Source organism: Oncorhynchus keta, chromosome 6 (assembly GCF_023373465.1).
Source record: "Oncorhynchus keta strain PuntledgeMale-10-30-2019 chromosome 6, Oket_V2, whole genome shotgun sequence".
In the NCBI taxonomy this organism is placed as follows: Eukaryota; Metazoa; Chordata; class Actinopteri; order Salmoniformes; family Salmonidae; genus Oncorhynchus; species Oncorhynchus keta.
This window is the reverse complement of record NC_068426.1, coordinates 36,962,327-36,983,974: the sequence shown is the minus strand read 5'-3', so window position 1 is coordinate 36,983,974 and position 21,648 is coordinate 36,962,327. Positions and strand designations below refer to the sequence as shown.

The following is a 21,648-nucleotide window of genomic DNA, read 5'->3' as shown; positions in this document are numbered from 1 at the left end:
TAGAAAAGTGCGCTGCTTCAGCCTATGTCAAAAGTGCGCTGCTTCAGCCTATGTCAAAAGTGCGCTGCTTCAGCCTATGTCAAAAGTGCGCTGCTTCAGCCTATGTCAAAAGTGCGCTGCTTCAGCCTATGTCAAAAGTGCGCTGCTTCAGCCTATGTCAAAAGGTGCCGATTGGATTTCATTTCAGATAGTCGAAATTGGAAAAATATCAAATCTGGAGTAAAGGCATTTTAGAAGCATTGCCGCTATAGCTAATAGCAGACATTCATTCAATCTTCATCGTCTTCTAAACTCCCGAATTCCATTTAATGCCAAGATGTTTACATTATGCTTTTTGTGACATGGCTCATAATTAGTTAGTCTATCAGGTTGCGTGATCCTCGCAATGTTACGTGGAAAATACAACTAATGGGACACAGAATTAAATATATCACACGCGCACAAATGCGACCAGTTCATTTTCGTATTTGCATTTCATTTCATTTTCTTTCACGAGCAAATGTGAGTGAACTGCTGTCACTTTAGAGCCCACTGAATGTCCATCTTATGTTCTCTAACGTTGACCTTTCCACAACACACGGAGCCGATAAGGGATTTGTCCATGTGTTTACGTACAGATGACGGGTCGGCAAACTCAGCAACACAACAAACAGGAGGAAAAGCAGACACAGGGGAGCTACGTTGAATAATGATGTATTCATCTCCATGTCGGGTTGGCACAAACTCCGTACATCTGCATATATGGCAGCTCGAGAATCGGATGTCAGATTTACTCAGTGGATTTATTTTTCATTAAAATGTTTAAAATACAATTTAAAAAAAAAATCAGGCCCTATTCATTTCTGCGTACTTTTAACTCGGACATGTACAGAGAATTGCGTAGTTGGTAAGCAAAATGCGTGCATGTTGGCAGGTCTGCAGCCCCATGACAAGGATCTGTACACAATTCCTGGAAGCTGAAAATGTCCCAGTTCTTCCATAGCCTGCATACTCACCACCAGACCATGTCACCCATGAATAATGTTTGGAATAATGTTTGAATAATGTTTGGGATGCTCTGGATCGACGTGTACGACAGCGTGTTCCAGTTTCCGCAAATATCCAGCAACTTCGCACAGCCATTGAAGAGGAGTGGGACAACATTCCACAATCAACAGCCTGATCAACTCTATGCAAAGGAGATGTGTCGTGCTGCATGAGGCAAATGGTGGTCACACCAGATACTGACCCCCCTCAAAATGTCTTTACGGTATCTGTTACCAGATGCATGTCTGTATCCAAAGTCATGTGAAAACCATAGATTAGGGCCTAATGAATTTATTTCAATTGACAGATTTCCTCATATGAACTGTAACTCAGTAAAATCAATGAAATATTGTTGCGGTTATATTTTGGTTCAGTATATGTACCACATCCCTGATCGGACTGTGTGCAACCATGACCTACATGATATCTTATTCCCTGGCACTCGTCGGTAGACATAAGATGTGACGATAAGAAACATGCAGCCAAGGTAAAAACCAAGACATATTGAACAGTCCAGTGTGTGTGTGTGTATTATTAGAAGTCTTACCCTGTGTAGTTCGATGGAATTGATCCATTGGTGTCTGTGTTCCGGGTCTGTGGCCCTCAGGTACCACACGCTGTCGTTAACACTGACATCCAGCCTGCACTCGTCAAACTCATGGGGCTGAGGGAGCGAGAGAGAGAGAGAGACGAAGCGAGGAAAGAGAACGGGAGGAAAAACTATCAAATGTACAGCAACAAAAACACTTAAAATATTGCACAGGCCATAGTACTGGGAATAACACAAGACAGCAAGTTCTTTGCGATTCACACGGACAGTGAAGCATTACGTGTTTGTAGCTTATATAGCAGGCCATTGAAAGAAAGAGGAAAAAGGCAGAGAGAAATCAGAGTTCAAAATCAGAACATCCTCCATTTTATGAGGCAGGTGAGAGACAAAATGGGCTTTTGAAGTAGCCGATCAGCAGAAGTGAACAGACTAGAGGTCGACCGATTAAAATCAGGGCCGATTTCAAGCTTTCATAACAAATCGGAAATTGGTATTTTTGGGCGCCGATTTTTATTTTCTATATACCTTTATTTAACTAGGCAAGTCAGTTAAGAACACATTCTTATTGTCAATGGCGGCCTAGGAACGGTGGGTTAACTGCCTTGTTCAGGGGCAGAACGACAGATTTGTATCTTGTCAGCTCGGGAGATCCAATCTTGCAACCTTACAGTTAACTAGTCCAACGCTCTAACCACCTGCTTCTCGTTGCACTCCACGAGGAGCCTGCCTACGCAAATGCAGTAGAAGCCAAGGTAAGTTGCTAGCTAGCATTAAACTTCTTATAAAAAAACAATCACTAGTCATCTTCACATGGTTGATGATATTACTAGTTTATCTAGCGTGTCCTGTCCTATAATCGGGGATGATTTGAAAAAAGCACAATTGTTGGACGACTGTACCTAACCATAAACACCAATGCCTTTCTTAAAATCAATACACAGAAGTATATATTTTTAAACGTGCATATTTAGCCAAAAGAAATCCAGGTTAGCAGGCAATATTAACCAGGTGAATGTGTCATTTCTCTTGCGTTCATTGCACGCAGAGTCAGGGTATATGCAACAGTTTGGGCAGCCTAGCTCATTGCGAACTAATTTGCCAGAATTTTACTTAATTATGACATAACATTGGAAGGTTGTGCAATGTAACAAGAATATTTAGACTTCGGGATGTCACCTGTTAGTTAAAATACCGAACGGTTCCGTATTTCACTGAAATAAACGTCTTGTTTTTGAAATGTTAGCTTCCGGATTCGACCATATTAATGACCAAAGGGTCTTATTTCTGTGTGTTATGTTATAATTAAGTCTAAGATTTGATAGAGCAGTCTGACTGAGCGATGGTAGGCAGCAGCAGGCTCGTAAGCATTCATTCAAACAGCACTTTCGTGCATTTTGCCAGCAGCTCTTCAAAAGCACATTGCTGTTTATGACTTCAAGCCTATCAGCCTAATGGCTGGTGTAACTGATGTGAAATGGCTAGCTAGTCAGCTGGGTGCGCGCTAATAGCGTTTCAAACGTCACTCGCTCTGAGACTGAGGGCCGCGGCTTTTGAGGGCCGCGGCTTCTGAGGGCCGCGGCTTTTGTGGAGCGATGGGTAACGCTGCTTCGAGTGTGGCTGTTGTCGATGTGTTCCTGGTTCGAGCCCAGGTAGGGGCGGGGAGAGGGACGGAAGCGAGTCTAGGAGCCAAGTCACAAACCAGGGCTAATCACAGCCAGGGGACTGGGTGTGTGTGGTTTGGTCAAGGGCAGTTTAGGACAGCGAGCGATAGAGAGTAAGGTAAATGTCCAGATCCCCAAGCTACAACATGATGGCTCCTTCATTTACCATCAAAACCTGAACGTCAGACATTAGGCTAATTAAGTGGTTTTAAAATCCTGTTCTGGAATTCATTCCTTAGTAGAAATCTGCATGCCTCAATCCCACATAAATTGTAAAGACTGACAGTAGGCTCAGACCTTCTTGGAAAGCTATGGCAAAACACATTTATTTGGGCGTGAACTAATGTTAAGCCCGTCCAGACTAGTACCTTGTAAGATGGTCAATTTATTTTACAACACCCCACTTCCAATACCAAACCTCACACTGGCAGATCTAATGGAATGAGAGAATGTGTGTGCATCACAGCAGAACGGGACTATTTTAGTGAGTTGGCAGAGTCATTCTAGCCCAGCCAGCCAGCATCAGCTCCATAGAATGGAGGGGCTCAGTGGAAGAGTCTAATTTAGCTGTGCTGAAACCTAGACGGGAGAGAGGACAGGACCAGATGCTCAGTTTGGGTGGGAAATAACAATAGTAAATGGCATACAAAACACACGTTCAAACGTTGCTGTCCATTACTGAAGTTAACTACTGCAGAACGTCAATCTCCAGTCTTCGTGTTGCTCAGTAGCCTCAGCCCCACGTCGCACACCAACTGACACCCAGTGATTGATTGACTGACTATTAGCCAAAACCTCGTCTGTGAGCAATTTCAGACTTTCAGCATGCTTATAGAGAAGGGCACTCAATGTGTACTGCACTGACAAATGACTGATGATTGGCTGAAAGAAATTGATAAGATTGTGGGAGCTGTAATGGTAGCCTTTGATATTATTGACCGTAGTCTGTTATTGGAAAAACTTAAGTGTTATGGCCTTTACATCCTCTACCATATCATGGGTTGAGAGCCATCTATCCAATAGAACAGAGGGTCTTTTTAATGGAAGCTTCTCTAATGTAAAACATGTCAAGTGTGGTATTCTGCAAGGCAGCAGTCTTGGTCCTTTATTGTTCTCTATTTTTACTAATAATCTACCACTAGCCTTAAAGAAAGCCTGTGTGTTTGAGGGGAGAGAGGGGGTCTCAAGGCTAGGGCGGTATCCAGATTTTCATATCATAATACCGTCTTTCTCTCATGCCGGGATTTATGGTATTACCATGTGTTTAGCACACATGAGGCCTCAAAAGACAAAAAAGCTCATTGGCCATCTATTACCAGAATGTTAACAAAATTAGCACAAGTAATAATGAATTTCCACGGAGGCTGCTAGCTAAATATGCTAACGAGCGCAAATGAAAAACAAATTGCAAAGACCGGCAATCCAGCTCATAAAGTTATACATCAAAGTGTATTTGTCACGTGCGTCAAATACAACAGGTGTAGTAGACCTTACAGTGAAATGCTTACCTACGAGCTCTAACCAATAGTGCAAAAAAAAGGTATTAGGTGAACAAGACGCAAGTAAAGAAATAAAACAGTAAAAAGACAGGCTATATACAGTAGCGAGGCTACATACAGACAACGGTTAGTCAGGCTGATTGAGGTAGTATGTACACACACACACACACACATAAGACATTTACATTTACATTTAAGTCATTTAGCAGACGCTCTTATCCAGAGCGACTTACAAATTGGTGCAAACACCTTAAAGAGCTACCGAATGTTATTTTTGGTGAGTTTGGACATTTACAAGTGAATGTGAACGAGAGACATTGTGTTTATCTGAAGGAAGAAGAGTACTGGAGTCTGGACTCGCTAGGGCAACCTTTATTTAGCTAGGCAAGTCAGTTAAGAACAAATGACGGCCTACACCGGCCAAACCCTAACCAGGACAACCCTGGGACAATTGTGTGCCGCCCGATGGGACTCCCGATCACAGCCAGGTTGTGATCAAGCCTGGGATCGAACCAGGGTCTGTAGTGACGCTTCTAGGAGCGCGATGCAGTGCCTTAGACCGCTGCGCCACTCGGGAGCCCGCCTGCTGCTCGGGGAAGACGGGGGAGGAGCGTAAGGAAATCAAAAATTTGGCAGTGGCAGCTGTACAGATAACTCATCCAAAAGGGCTTTGACTTCTCAAACATGGCAGAAAGTTAACACATTACGATGCCCCGTCCCCTTATAACGCGACCCCTAAGATTAAACTGGCTAGTTAACGCAGAATTCGTTTTTTCACACAGGGCAAAAAAAAAAAGGTTAAAAAAAAAAGCACAAGAAATATCTTGCTGCGTTCTGTAAACAAAGATCTATAATGTTTCTTATTGTAATTTCTGCTCGGCATCGGACTGATTCTGTGCCTCAGTTACTCTTCTCCACTCAGATGAGAATTCACGAACAGGCACATCAGCAGACAGCGCTCTGACTGATGCCAGATTAACTTTAGGAAATGTATATTGGTCTCATTATTTTTACGATTAAACATTAGAAATATGATGGCCATGCATCTTTTTTTAATTAAATAGACCCTACCTTTTCAATTGTAAGCTCATTTACTTGTGTGGCTGCCAGCCAAATGTGTTACACTAATGTATTTTCCGTGAAGGAAAACTACAGTTGTACTTCTCTGATCACTCTATTGAAGAAAAACACTTGACTGTCAAAATAAAACACAACCCCTGTAAATACACAAATGGACTCATCTGATCCAGCTTCCTCCCGTTGTGCTATTTACAAACAAACACGACTGGCTCAACTGTTCTGGGGAACTACGGTAAGCTTCATAATGTAAACTAATGCGACATGTGAAATGAAGAACGCAATCTCCTTACATATTGCACACATATTGACTGCAAGTATTTACTTAAAAAGTAGCTACAAACATGAAAATGTACTGAAAAACATAAACGAAATAGTTAACAGTATTGACGGTATAAAAATAAAAAAACATTGTGGCTATTTTCAAATATCCCTAAAGACGATATTCCGCCCAAGCCTACTCTAGGGTGCTAGGAATGGGAGACGGTGGTGAGAGGGCTCCTTGGAATGGGCTGCCGGGCGTGGGTAAACTGGGAGGGTATACTGGGAAGCAGGGTTAAAATAAACACTCATTCCTCTGGAAGATGCAAAGAGCATTTCGCTACACTCGCATTAACATCTGCTAAACATGTGTATGTGACATAAAATTTGATTTCAGGCAAAGAGTGGATCTCTCAGCTGACGGACATAAACACGCGAGTGAATACTTAGGTACCCTCTCCTCCAACGTTCTCTTTAAAGTTCTGTCTGAAGCATGCAGGGAGGAGTCCTGAAACTTCTAAAGGACAGGTTTCAGGCTGAGGCCTCTTTCACGCCTCTCTTTCGAAAGACAAACTCCCCATTGTGCTGTTGAAGCGGCCGGCCCAACCTGTTTTTAACATGCGATTGCATTTAGAATTGTTGCACAATGACTGGGCTTCGAATAAGAACACTTTCTACTCCAGAAGCATCCAGCTGTTTGAGAGCTGTACTCTCCGACAAGTGATATTATTCAGCTCCTGGGTTCTGTAACACATGCTGTGCGAATGTCATAAATAATTTACATGATTAACTAACAAAACACGCATCAATTTAATTCCACTCAATTATGCAAATTATCCTATAGACCAATAAGCTTGACGCTCAAATGTATTTTCGGCATCTAACCAATTAACCGTAAACTGTTAACATCCCTAAGAGAAACCAATCTAAACAGCCCACCACATATCTACATATATGAACAAGACTGCCAGCATTTCACAGACAGTATTACTGCGGTGTATACAACAACACTGAGCATAAATCTGTGTTCTGGTACAAAAACTCAAACCCTAAAAGGGTAGATGGGTGGGGTCACTGGGGAAAAGAAGACTATAACGAGAGAGGGCAGGATGGGTTAGGGACGAGAGAGGGCAGGATAGGTTAGGGACGAGAGAGGGCAGGATAGGGACGAGAGAGGGCAGGATGGGTTAGGGACGAGAGAGGGCAGGATGGGTTAGGGACGAGAGAGGGCAGGATAGGGACGAGAGAGGGCAGGATAGGGACGAGAGAGGGCAGGATAGGGACGAGAGAGGGCAGGATAGGGACGAGAGAGGGCAGGATGGGGACGAGAGAGGGCAGGATAGGGACGAGAGAGGGCAGGTTAGGGACGAGAGAGGGCAGGATAGGGACGAGAGAGGGCAGGATAGGGACGAGAGAGGGCAGGATAGGGACGAGAGAGGGCAGGATAGGGACGAGAGAGGGCAGGATAGGGACGAGAGAGGGCAGGATGGGTTAGGGACGAGAGAGGGCAGGATGGGTTAGGGACGAGAGAGGGCAGGATGGGTTAGGGACGAGAGAGGGCAGGATGGGTTAGGGACGAGAGAGGGCAGGATGGGTTAGGGACGAGAGAGGGCAGGATGGGTTAGGGACGAGAGAGGGCAGGATGGGTTAGGGACGAGAGAGGGCAGGTTAGGGACGAGAGAGGGCAGGTTAGGGACGAGAGAGGGCAGGTTAGGGACGAGAGAGGGCAGGTTAGGGACGAGAGAGGGCAGGTTAGGGACGAGAGAGGGCAGGTTAGGGACGAGAGAGGGCAGGATAGGGACGAGAGAGGGCAGGATAGGGACGAGAGAGGGCAGGATAGGTACGAGAGAGGGCAGGATAGGTACGAGAGAGGGCAGGATAGGTACGAGAGAGGGCAGGATAGGTACGAGAGAGGGCAGGATGGGTTAGGGACGAGAGAGGGCAGGGCAGGTTAGGGACGAGAGAGGGCAGGGCAGGTTAGGGACGAGAGAGGGCAGGGCAGGTTAGGTACGAGAGAGGGCAGGATAGGGACGAGAGAGGGGGCAGGATAGGGACGAGAGAGGGCAGGATGGGTTAGGGACGAGAGAGGGCAGGATGGGTTAGGGACGAGAGAGGGCAGGATGGGTTAGGGACGAGAGAGGGCAGCTTAGGTACGAGAGAGGGCAGGTTAGGTACGAGAGAGGGCAGGATAGGTACGAGAGAGGGCAGGATGGGTTAGGGACGAGAGAGGGCAGGATGGGTTAGGGACGAGAGAGGGCAGGTTAGGTACGAGAGAGGGCAGGTTAGGTACGAGAGAGGGCAGGTTAGGTACGAGAGAGGGCAGGATAGGGACGAGAGAGGGCAGGATGGGTTAGGGACGAGAGAGGGCAGGTTAGGGACGAGAGAGGGCAGGTTAGGGACGAGAGGGCAGGTTAGGGACGAGAGAGGGCAGGATAGGGACGAGAGAGGGCAGGATGGGTTAGGGACGAGAGAGGGCAGGTTAGGTACGAGAGAGGGCAGGATAGGGACGAGAGAGGGCAGGATGGGTTAGGGACGAGAGAGGGCAGGATGGGTTAGGGACGAGAGAGGGCAGGTTAGGGACGAGAGAGGGCAGGTTAGGGACGAGAGAGGGCAGGTTAGGGACGAGAGAGGGCAGGATAGGGACGAGAGAGGGCAGGATAGGGACGAGAGAGGGCAGGATAGGGACGAGAGAGGGCAGGATAGGGACGAGAGAGGGCAGGATAGGGACGAGAGAGGGCAGGTTAGGGACGAGAGAGGGCAGGTTAGGGACGAGAGAGGGCAGGTTAGGGACGAGAGAGGGCAGGTTAGGGACGAGAGAGGGCAGGTTAGGGACGAGAGAGGGCAGGTTAGGGACGAGAGAGGGCAGGTTAGGGACGAGAGAGGGCAGGTTAGGGACGAGAGAGGGCAGGTTAGGGACGAGAGAGGGCAGGTTAGGGACGAGAGAGGGCAGGATAGGGACGAGAGAGGGCAGGATAGGGACGAGAGAGGGCAGGATAGGGACGAGAGAGGGCAGGATGGGTTAGGGACGAGAGAGGGCAGGATGGGTTAGGGACGAGAGAGGGCAGGATGGGTTAGGGACGAGAGGGGGCAGGATGGGTTAGGGACGAGAGAGGGCAGGTTAGGGACGAGAGAGGGCAGGTTAGGGACGAGAGAGGGCAGGATAGGGACGAGAGAGGGCAGGATAGGGACGAGAGAGGGCAGGATGGGTTAGGGACGAGAGGGGGCAGGATGGGTTAGGGACGAGAGAGGGCAGGATGGGTTAGGGACGAGAGGGGGCAGGATGGGTTAGGGACGAGAGGGGGCAGGATGGGTTAGGGACGAGAGAGGGCAGGACGGGTTAGGGACGAGAGAGGGGCAGGTTAGGGACGAGAGAGGGCAGGATAGGGACGAGAGAGGGCAGGATAGGGACGAGAGAGGGCAGGATGGGTTAGGGACGAGAGGGGGCAGGATGGGTTAGGGACGAGAGGGGGCAGGTTAGGGACGAGAGAGGGCAGGTTAGGGACGAGAGAGGGCAGGTTAGGGACGAGAGAGGGGCAGGTTAGGGACGAGAGAGGGCAGGTTAGGGACGAGAGAGGGCAGGATGGGTTAGGTACGAGAGAGGGCAGGATGGGTTAGGTACGAGAGAGGGCAGGTTAGGTACGAGAGAGGGCAGGTTAGGTACGAGAGAGGGCAGGTTAGGTACGAGAGAGGGCAGGATAGGGACGAGAGAGGGCAGGATAGGGACGAGAGAGGGCAGGTTAGGGACGAGAGAGGGCAGGATGGGTTAGGGACGAGAGAGGGCAGGTTAGGGACGAGAGAGGGCAGGTTAGGGACGAGAGAGGGCAGGTTAGGGACGAGAGAGGGCAGGTTAGGGACGAGAGAGGGCAGGTTAGGGACGAGAGAGGGCAGGTTAGGGACGAGAGAGGGCAGGATAGGGACGAGAGAGGGCAGGATAGGGACGAGAGAGGGCAGGTTAGGGACGAGAGAGGGCAGGTTAGGGACGAGAGAGGGCAGGTTAGGGACGAGAGAGGGCAGGTTAGGGACGAGAGAGGGCAGGTTAGGGACGAGAGAGGGCAGGTTAGGGACGAGAGAGGGCAGGTTAGGGACGAGAGAGGGCAGGATAGGGACGAGAGAGGGCAGGATAGGGACGAGAGAGGGCAGGATAGGGACGAGAGAGGGCAGGATAGGGACGAGAGAGGGCAGGATAGGGACGAGAGAGGGCAGGATAGGGACGAGAGAGGGCAGGATAGGGCGGGACTGTCTATATACAGTGCATACACTGTATATAGACCTTTTCGATTGTATTATTGACTGCATGTTTGTTTATTCCATGTGTAAATCTGTGTTGTTGTTTATGTCGCACTGCTTGATTTATCTTGGCCAGGTTGCAGTTGTAAATGAGAACTTGTTCTCAACTAGCCTACCTGGTTAAATAAAGGTGTTCTCAACTAGCCTACCTGGTTAAATAAAGGTGTTCTCAACTAGCCTACCTGGTTAAATAAAGGTGTTCTCAACTAGCCTACCTGGTTAAATAAAGGTGAAATACATTTTTAAAATAGGACAGCGGGCCAGAGACGACTCGTCTCCTGTGATATCAGCCCACAGGATGTCATGAGAACCAGACCGGAGGAAGAGACCCATTTCCTGTTTCAACTAACACTTTCTAACACTTTCAACACCTCCCCCATAGCCCGTCTTTCGTTCCGGCTCTCTGTTGGTCTCTGTCTCCCTCTCTTTTCTTCCATACTACCCTCCAATCTCTCTTAGTAAACCCTTGAAAATCAACCCTGATTGCCCCTGCCCCTTCCAATTCCTCCCCAATCACCCTAAAACTACAATATTACTGAATAAAACAGATTCAGCCATTCATTGGACAGATGAAACCCATCAAATAGCTTCCTTCTGCAATAGCAACATAAATAGGCTGAAGGGTTTGAGGTAGGCAGAGAGAAGACTTAATTTGCACACATTGACATTTGTCAACTCTCTTGACCTCTGCTTTGCCATCCTTCCTCAGAGTATCACTGGCAATGGCCTTGGTTTTTATCAAATATGCATTGAGTCAGAAGGGGAGATGGATGTATAGAGAGGGGGAAGGAGAAAAAAGGTAGAGTGCAAAGCAGAACAAGAGCGAGAAAGAAAAAAAACATGAGAACGAGAGAAAAAAAGAACGAGAAAAAAGGGGATGTAGAGAGGTAGAAGATAGAACGAGTGAAAGGAGGAAAGAAAGTACGAGAAAAACAATGTCAGAAAAAAGAAAAATAGCGAAAGAGAGAAGGAAAGAAAGAATGTGAGAGGAAGAGAACCAAAGAACATATGAGAGAGAGAGAAAGAACGAGAGAGGAAGGAGAACGAGCGAGGGAATGAGAGAGAAAGAGAGATTGAACCAAATCAACAGACCCTCCCCATTGTGTGGTCTGTTTCCAAGCCCCCGAGGGGAGTGGAGAGGAGAGGAGAGCTGAAGCTAAATCTGGAGCAAATAATGGATGCTAGTGGCTTTCTGAGTGACGAGGCTAAAGGCCAGGTCTACTACTTTCGGGCTCTAGGCTACTCGCCAGCCTTTTGAACTGAGGAATTGATCCTTAAAAGGGAGAGGGGGATACCTAGTCAGTTGGATAAGTGAATTCCTTCAACTGAAATGTGTCTTCCGCATTTAACCTCTCTGAATCAGAGGTGCGGGGGGCTGCCTGCCTTTAATCGACAACCTCGTCTTCGGCGCCTGGGGAACAGTGGGTTAACTGCCTTGCTCAGAGGTAGAATTACATTTTTACCTTGTCAGCTCGGGGATTCGATCCAGCAACCTTTCGGTTACTGGCCCAACGCTCCTACAAGCAAGGCTACCTAAAGTGTCCTTTTGTTGTCATCTTATCCAGGGTAAACTCCTAAAACACAAACACATTTTATTCCCCATTGTCCTGGGGGAAAAAAACAACAAATGGACCACTCAAATACACTGCTCAAAAAAATAAAGGGAACACTTAAACACCACAACGTAACTCCAAGTTAATCACACTTCTGTGAAATCAAACTGTCCACTTAGGAAGCAACACTGATTGACAAATTTCACATGCTGTTGTGCAAATGGAATAGACAACAGGTGTAAATTATAGGCATTTAGCAAGACACCCCCAATAAAGGAGTGGTTCTGCAGGTGGTGACCACAGACCACTTCTCAGTTCCTATGCTTCCTGGCTGATGTTTTGGTCACTTTTGAATGCTGGCGGTGCTTTCACTCTAGTGGTAGCATGAGATGGAGTCTACAACCCACACAAGTGGCTGAGGTAGTGCAGCTCATCCAGGATGACACATCAATGCGAGCTGTGGCAAGAAGGTTTGCTGTGTCTGTCAGCGTAGTTTAGTGTTCCCTTTATTTTTTTTGAGCAGTATATATATATATATATATATTTTAAATAAGCCAAAATCATCCAGTCAGTGGCTGCATATAACGGAATTATTATGCAATATTAGTTGAATGGCTGTAATATTTACATGACTATTTTCACGTTTGCTTTTCTAGTAAGGCTATGAAAAGCGAGAGTGACAACAGGAAAGGTGCTTCCTTCAAATTCATCCTCAATGTCGAGCGGACGGAATGGGTGCGTGCGTGCCAGGACAGCAGGCTCAAGTGGGCTTGAGCAACTCCGGTTTCAGTTCCAACAGAAACTGGTTGACCAACACACACTCTCTGTTCAGTCGTTTGCACTGGCTAAAGGAGTCAGCATGCTTCAGTTCGGCTATGCGATCAAGTGTGCTTGCATACTCCCTTAAAAGACATTTGCTTCAAAAACCTGAAGAAAAAAAAAACGGCAATAGTACGTTTTGTCTATTGAGAGACGCCATAGCCAGTACAAACTTCCTCAAAATAGTCAGACAAATTTCAGAATTCTTGAGCTTTGACGTTGTTTTGCGAGATCTTAGTTGGACAATTTTACAAGATGTTTGGTGTAGTATTTCTAAATGAAAAAAAAATGTGCACGAAAAAGAATGACAAAGACTTTACTGAAAAATCCTTACTGTTGACCAATCACAGACGAATGGGCGTAGAGTTCGGCTACCGACTTCAGCCTGCCTCAAGAAGAAATGCCATGATGCATGCAGACACCTTCAGCAGTGGCCTGACAATGAGCAGTCACGTTTTAATAGCATTCAACTGAACGTCAAAACCCCCCACTGAATGAGAGAGGAATATAGGAGAGAGAGAACGGGAGGGAAAATAATGAGTGAGAGAGAGCAAAGGACGAGAGTGAGAATTAGACAACTGCCCATGCTGCAGATCCACAAGGATCTGTGCTGCTTGACCACTCAACCGATATACTGGCTCAAATCTCTGATTTACCACACACACACACAGAGAGGGGGGATAAAAAAAAAAGCTAGGCCAACACGGCTCATTGAATCGGTGCAGAGCAGCAACGGAGACAGCAGACAGACCCATTGTCAGCCCCCTCTATGAGTTTCTCCCTCTTCCCCTGGGGTTGTTTCTTTCATCTTTGTTTTCTCTGCTTCCCTCGGGGAACGGACACACACTGCACGATGCGATTTCATCTGAAGCGGAAGCCTGTGACCTCTCTCACACACACACACACACACACACACACATCTACCTACCTCGGTGTCTTTCTGTGACATGATAACATGTCTATTAACACTGACAGGGAAGTAAAGCCACATTTCTGCATGTCCTAACCTCACAAGTGACAATCACTGAGCACTGGAGAATGACAATGTGTGTGTATATATATATATTTTGCCTGCCGAACCAGCCTCAGGCAAAGCAACAGACATCTTCCACTTCAGTGAGCGTGACAGACAGACACACTTTGTGTAACAGGGGAGTGTGAACCTTCTTTGGGAGTCACTCAGTGATTTCAAGGCAAGGGGAGTACGCCAGAGCCACATGCAGAGTAGCAAGAGCAGATATTATATACACATAAAAGAGAGACGTATATAGAACGGGACATATAGAGGTAGAGGGAGACCGAGTGAGAAAAAGCCGGCGTATTCCAGACTAAATGGAATCAGTTCAATTGAATAGAGCTGAGAGCAGTAGATTGTATTAGATCCTGGTCACAATAACTGGGAACCCAATTGTCCTGACTGCCAACCGTCCTCCACTGCCTGGAGAGTAGGGCTGAACCCATTTGGCCAATTGTGTGCCGTCCTATGGGTCTCCCAATCACGTCCGGTTGTGATACAGCCTGGATTCGAACCAAGGTGTCTGTAGTGACGACTCTTGCACTGAGATGCAGTGCCTTAGACCGCTGCGTCCATGTGTTAACTATTTAACTGTACTAGAATTCTTAATTAAAAGGCTGCAAAAAAGGGCCTCCCGGGTGGCGCAGTGGTCTAGGGCGCTGCAGTGCTAGCTGTGCCACCAGAAACTCTGGGTTCGTGCCCAGGCTCTGGGTTCGCGCCCAGGCTCTTTCACACATCTGACATCCCCTTTCCCTCCTGAGCAACCAGTAAACATTTGCCCGCTTTGAGTTTCTTTTTCACGTCCTCTACATCCATTTTGCTGTCACTTGTTACTGTATTCGGAGTTTGGTTATAACCAATTTATTGATGTGATCATGATAGGGCCTTGATCTATAGCCTATTGGTCACATGCATGCAATGCATACATATCACATGAAGAGAGCAAGGGTTGAGGGAATGGTTTTCCTAAACAAATAACCTTTCAGTCAGAAACAAGTAAGAAACTAAATGGCTGAAATGTTGAGCTTCAGCACAAACACTTGCTGTGGTGCTTTTTCAATGCAGTAGGGAGGAGAGCGAGACAACGTGCGCCAGCCACACAGGCACTCGCTGTAAAACATTTTTAACAGTGTGACTATCGGGCTGGTTCTTGAGTCATTTGTGCATCTTAGTTAGTTAATATATCAGTATGCTTAAAGCATCAGACAAGCTCAGTGCATACTGGCAGTGTAGCCTAGTGGTTAGAGCGTTGGACTAGTAAACGAAAGGTTGCAAGTTCAAATCCCCGAGCTGACAAGGTACAAATCTGTCGTTCTGCCCCTGAACAGGCAGTTAACCCACTGTTCCTAGGCCGTAATTGAAAATAAGAATTTGTTCTTAACTGACTTGCCTGGTTAAATAAAGGTAAAATAAAAATGTAGTTGATTTTATTCAAACACATTGGGTGTGTGTCTATATGGGGAAAAATAAGGTTAAACATGTTTTTTTGTCAGGGACAGCCCTACTGACGAGTGCCTCTCTCACACACTAACATTTTAGTTTTGTTTGTTTCCACTGTTGATTTCTTATGATCAAATGGAAGCTTCCGTTATGGAAAGTTTGCTCCCCAGGTCTGGAACATAGACTAAATTACACACACAGTGGAAGTTAATATTTACAGTGGTAGAGAATGGATGAAGCTGAATAAATACAGATTGAATGGATTGACCACTCTGACCAGTCCGGGAACAGTCACTCATTCATCCTGCTGTGTGTGTGTGTGTGTACACACGGTGGTGGGATATGATAATGTGCTTGGCAAACCACTGAGCTGCCAGTTACAGGACAGTGACGGTTCACAGGGTTCAAAGCCCTGAAGAATCAGTCTTCAACGTTCATCAGTTACCATGACAACCTGACCTTTGAACCCATTATTTTTCCCCCCCCCCATTCGTGTCATCATCCTGCTATGGTCAGTGGATGACATGACTAGATTGGTAAAAGCTATGATAGTTTTCCCCCTTGCCGTGATCAAATAGTGTTAGGGCTAGATCTACATGAGACGACACCCGCAGGCAGAGTGGTTGTTTTGGCAGTGTCGGAACTGTGTCAGAGCTGTCAAATCCACAAGTGGCTCCCGGTGTTATACCTAAAATGGACATTGCCATTGGCTGCACGGGGTTGCATTAAGAGAAATCCCATTTCCCCTCGTTTGAGGTCCAAACACGGGAATGTGAGATGTAATCTACACCTCAATTAGGCTGATAGAAATCCTAATTATTTCGCTTAAAGATTTTCCATTTTCGCATCATTATTTCTATAGGCCTATAGTTGTCACTTTCTCATTCTTAACTTCTGAGGCGAGTGGGACGGGTGCAGCTTCATGACAATCACAAGAGCAGCTGCTCATAAATTTGACAGCGCCAACACAGTTAAACCACCAACACTGCCAAAACATCAGCTATGCTTGTGTTGGCTATCGCCGGTTAACGCTCGATCTGATTGAATCTAAGCCTTAGATCAGTGATTAGTTCAAGGAAGGGAGGAAGGGAGGAAGGAAGGACGCATTGTGAAAGGATCTGAGTAGGTCTCAGTAGGGCTTAAGTTTATCCCAGCTCAGAGTGGTGTGTTGAAACCAGCAGTCACCTGATGAGCTACTAACCCTCCAGCACTAAGTCGCAATCAGGAGTTGTGTTGTTTTTGTTTTTAAATGAAAACAGTTTCTTCTGCTCAGTCATACACTCAGCTTTAGCTCTGGGCCCAGTTCCCCAAGGGCATCTTAAGTTGAAGTTAATCTTTAGAACCATATGATTATAACGATGAACTTGAGCCATGAGATGCTTTTGGTAGCTAGTTTTTCCTCAGTTGATTAAGAGGGCACATTTTGGATCCAATGCACATCTCAGAGTGCGTGTAAAATGTATGTCGTTGTCAATAGCTGATCCCTCACTAGCTTGTTACGCTGTCCATAAAATACCACTTCCAGATCATTCACATACCCACTAATTCAACTGGAGTCAGAAATAAACAAGAGCTCAGAAGTATGTGCTGAATTGTGATCTTGGCACAGCGCCAGACATGTCATGTCATTCTCTGACCCAAACGCACTTCCACACGTTGCGCTGTGCCCTGCTGTGTGTGTGTTGACTTGGCAGGCAGCTTGAGTCAGGAGATACCACTGTGCCCCTAATCTTTGCTTGGCTGGCACCATCTCTACTAGAGATCGACCGATTAATCGGAATGGCCGATTAATTAGGGCCGATTTCAAGTTTGCATAACAATCAGAAATCTGTATTTTGGGGCGCCGATTTGCCGTTTAATTTTTATACCTTTATTTAACAAGGCAAGTCAATTAAGAACACATTCTTACTTGTAATGACAGCCTAGGAACGGTGGGTTAACTGCCTTGTTCAGGGGCAGAACTACAGATTTTCACATTGTCAGCTCGGGGGATCCAATCTTGCAACCTTACAGTTAACTAGTCCAATGCAATAACGACCTGCCTCTCTCTCGTTGCACTCCACAAGGAGACTGCCTGTTACGCGAATGCAGTAAGCCAAGGTAAGTTGCTAGCTAGCATTAAACTTATCTTATAAAAAACAATCAATCATAATCACGAGTTAACTACACATGGTTGATGATATTACTAGATATTATCTAGCGTGTCCTGCGTTGCATATAATCTGACTGAGCATACAAGCATCTGACTGAGCCAGACCCCCCTCCATCATTGGGGAACATCCCACCAGCCAACAAAGCTAATTTCAAACATTTTGGAATTTCATGTGACTCAAACATTACAACAGAAGCAATGGGCTAAAAACATTAGCTGACATGGGCTAATTGATCTGGACATTTATACAAGTTATAAATAGCTCTCTAAGGTCTGCAATGACTGACATGACAAGAGGAAGGCAGCTGATGCACTACCATTTCCCCCCCGCCTACCCCCCCACACACAGTACAACCATTTTATTAGCATATGCGCCAAAATATTTTGCTGTGTGACCTGGAATTCTCATTTAGGCGCAACCAATTATTACCTCAAATATTTTTCATTGTGCTCCTAAATTTCTTTACGCGCGCCTACATTTTTCAACTTAAAACGCACTCGTGCGCCTTGTAGTAATTTTTCCCCCCCTTTTTTCCTCCCCCTTCTTTTTTTAAAGGTCAGGGTAGAACCCTGCTAGGGGGCCCGCCTCAGGTTGGGAACCACTGGTCTATAGAACAGGGTAGCATACTCACAGTGATGACAGCCTTGCTGAGACACAGGGACCCTCTGCAGCCGAACTCTCTCTCGTCCTGAGACTTGTAGTAGCTCAGAGTGTTGTTCTTCAGGACCACCCAGCGATCCTGCCAGCCGTGGATGTAGTTAGTCCACTGAAGGGAGAGAACGTACAATTTTTAAAAAAGTTACCTCACTATGAGGGAGGAATTTACAAAGTGATAATGTTATGAGGATGCGCACGATAGTTTGGGACACATTAGTTGGCCACAACAGAAACACTGACAATTCAAGCAATATGAGAAACCCCCCCCATTAAATGAGACATTTGAATTGGATGAAAACAACCATTTCAAATCACACAACGGGTAGTAGGTGATGAAACACTAGGAAGGGAGAGTCGTGATTAGGATAGCCAGTGGAACACTCAAACCATAAACTTACTGTGCTTTGAGCTCATTGGTTAAGTCTATAACATCCACATTCATATCCGATTCTTAACTAAATGTTTTGATACAATCTTCTACTGTGGCAACAATCTGAGGTTACAATCTGTGGCAAGCACTCACACAATCTCTTTCTCACACACACACACACACACACACAGCTGTATAAAAACAAGAGAATATAAGGAATGTAATGTTCATCCATCTAAAACTCATGTATCATGTGTAAGGGGCTCACTATGACCGTGCGAGTGAGTTTAAAATGACGATGTGCAATAATCTCCCAAGCCATAGAAATAGAATGGTTATCCCCATTCAACTCAATGATGGCATAATGGGAAGACTGACGGCCATTGTTATGTGCACCCATACTAGGCTAGGTCTAAAAAAATATACGGGTTAAGACAAAGTAATAATTCCATTTTGCAGCGTTAGAAAATACACATTTATTGGACCTTTATTGATAACTACTAGCAACGCTGCTAACTAGCAACGCTGGTCCCAGTTTTGCAGAGTTATGGTATATTAGAATCCCATTGTCATCTTTCAACTCGATCATTAAACCAGTCAGTATCTAGTGACCACCATTTGCCTCATACTGTGGGACACCTTGCCTTCGCATAGAGTTGATCAGACTGTTGATTGTGGCCTGCGGAATGTTGTCCCTCTCCTCTTCAATGGATACTGGATATTGGCGGGAACTGGAACACGCTGTCGTACATGTCGATCCAGAGCATCCCAAACATGCTCCATGGGTGACATGTCTGGTGAGTATGCAGGCCATGGAAGAACCGTGGCGATTTTCAGCTTCCAGGAATTGTGTACAGATCCTTGCGACATGGGCCGTGCATTATCACGCTGAAACATGAGGTGATGGTAGCGGATTAATGGGCCTCAGGATCTCGTCACAGTATCTCTGTGCATTCAAATTGCCATCGATAAAATGCAATCGTTTTCCTTGTGTGTAGCTTATGCCTGTCCATACCATAACCCCAGCATGGGGCACTCTGTTCACAATGTTGACATCAGCAAACCGCTCGCCCACACGACGCCATACACGCTGTCTGCCATCTGCCTGGTACAGTTGAAACTGGGATTCATCAGTGAAGAGCACACTTCTCCAGCGGCCATCGAAGGTGAGAATTTACCCTCTGAAGTCAGAGCATTTACCCTCTGAAGTCAGTTAGTGCATTTACCCTCTGAAGTCAGTTACGACGCCGAACTGCAGTCAGGTCAAGACCCTGGTGAGGACGACGAGAACCAGATGAACTTCCCTGAGACTGCGTCTGACAGTTTGTGCATTAATTTTGTGTTTGTGCAAACCCACAGATATATTAGCTGTCTGGGTGGCTGGTCTCAGACGATCCCGCAGGTGAAGCCGAATGTGGAGGTCTTGGGCTGGCTACGTTATACATGGTCTGTAGTTGTGAGGCCGGTTGGACGTACTGCCAAATACTCTAAAAACGACATTGGAGGCAGCTTATGGTTGAGAAATTAACATTCAATTCTCTGGCAACAGATCTGATGGACATTCCTGGAGTCAGCATACCAATTGTACACTCCCTGAAAACACGAGACATCTTGTGGCATTGTGTTGTGACAAAACTGTACATTTTAGAGTGGCCTTTTATTGTCCCCAGCACAAGGTGCACCTGTGTATTGATCATGCCATTAAATCAGCTTATTGCCATGCCACACCTGTCAGGTGAATGGATTATCTTGGCAAAGGAGAAATGAGAGAAAGAGAAAGCTCAGAGAAATAAGCTTGTTGTGCTTATGGAACATGTCTGGGATCTTTTATTTCAGCTCATGAAACATGGGACCAACACTTTACATGTAACGTTTATATTTTGGTTCAGTATACATTCCATCGCATGAGCCACATTAGTTAGCATCATTTAAATGAACATTCTACATTACCATGGAAATACCAGGCAGCCATTGCAAGTGTACCCATGAGTTTACCAGTCAAATTGTCAGGGTTAGAGATTCCAAACCCGTTGTATTAATTACATGATTCTGCTCTCAACATGCTCGGGTTAGCAGGTCAGGCATACAATCTCTTTAGAATGACAACCCCACACACACAGTTTTCAATTAGATCAATCAGGCAATACCTGATTCTATAAGGCTTAGTTAGCTATTGAAAACATTTAATGTGACGCCTTTCAGCGGTTACATTCGACCACAGTTGGCTCTGTGCGAACAGAGGGGGAAACCAACGCTTCGCCAGTACGGATGTGGGCTAAGTACCCTCAAAATCATCAACCTGTTTCATTTTTGTATCTTATGAAGAGGGGGAGTGAGCCTAAAACCAGCTTAGACGTTAAAGTTACCTTGCTGATGATTCCACCGAGCTCCGCGACACCAACAACTGGCTGCCCGACTCCCGATTCCGACGTCTCCACGTCTTCATCGGAACCCGAAGAATTCCAGCTCTGGTTATCCGACATTGTTGTTTAACTAGCTATCTTGCTAACAAGCTAATGTTATCCAACAGCCAATGGAATAAATACAGATATAAATTTTTTTTTAAAAGAAAGTCAAATAATTGACAGCGCAATATCACCCGCGTGACACCTCGGTGTTAGGAAAGACACATATAGCTATAAAAATGCCGTAAATAATTATTTCATCGCTAGTGTTCGTCCAAATGAGCTCTTCACCTGGCAGGCTCAGTGACAGTATGTCTCACCAGACTGTAACGTCAGATTAGCTGAGGTGTTGCACAGGACTGGAGCCAGTAATGAATCGCACCCGCCCCTTTTATGTTGCTCCTTCTAGCGGGACCCGTTTGAAATACTCAAAACACGAGGAGCTCGTTTAAATAAAGAATGTCGACATTCGAACTGATTTGGTAATGTAATCCCTACTTTACTACGACGACAAAAAAAAAAAACGCTCTATACCAGTAGATGTGTATTTCTATTGCGGCTGACAGCTCTACTAAGCACCATGTACACGCCTGGAGAACCCGAGTGGAGAGCGTGTTAGGGCTTGGGTGGAAGGGGCGCTGGCTGCTGGGGGTGACGTCACTTAAACTATTCCCGAAAAATAAAGCAAGCCCCTCCTTCGTGTACTGCATACAGTAATTATTATTATTATTATTATTATAATTTGTTTTATTTATTCACATTTACTTAACCAGGTAGGCCAGTTGAGAACAAGTTCTCATTTACAACTGCAACCTGGCCACGATAAAGCAAAGCAGTGCGACAAAAAAACAACAACACAGAGTTACACATGGAAT

General features: G+C 46.0%; 1 protein-coding gene across 2 annotated transcripts in view; it reads right to left on the bottom strand.

The window, feature by feature from the left end:
* LOC118385470 (ceramide transfer protein-like) overlaps window positions 1-21,376 on the bottom strand; it is a 35,191-nt gene extending 13,815 nt beyond the window's left edge. For both annotated transcript variants that reach the window (XM_035772620.2, XM_035772621.2), the window contains exons 1-3: window positions 20,735-21,376; window positions 17,973-18,107; window positions 1,574-1,690 (exon numbers count right to left, since the gene is read on the bottom strand). In XM_035772620.2, coding sequence (XP_035628513.2) covers window positions 1,574-1,690; window positions 17,973-18,107; window positions 20,735-20,851 — 369 coding nt within the window. In that variant the 5' untranslated portion in view covers window positions 20,852-21,376. The remainder of the gene's footprint in view (window positions 1-1,573; window positions 1,691-17,972; window positions 18,108-20,734) is intronic.
* Window positions 21,377-21,648: the final 272 nt, after the last annotated feature.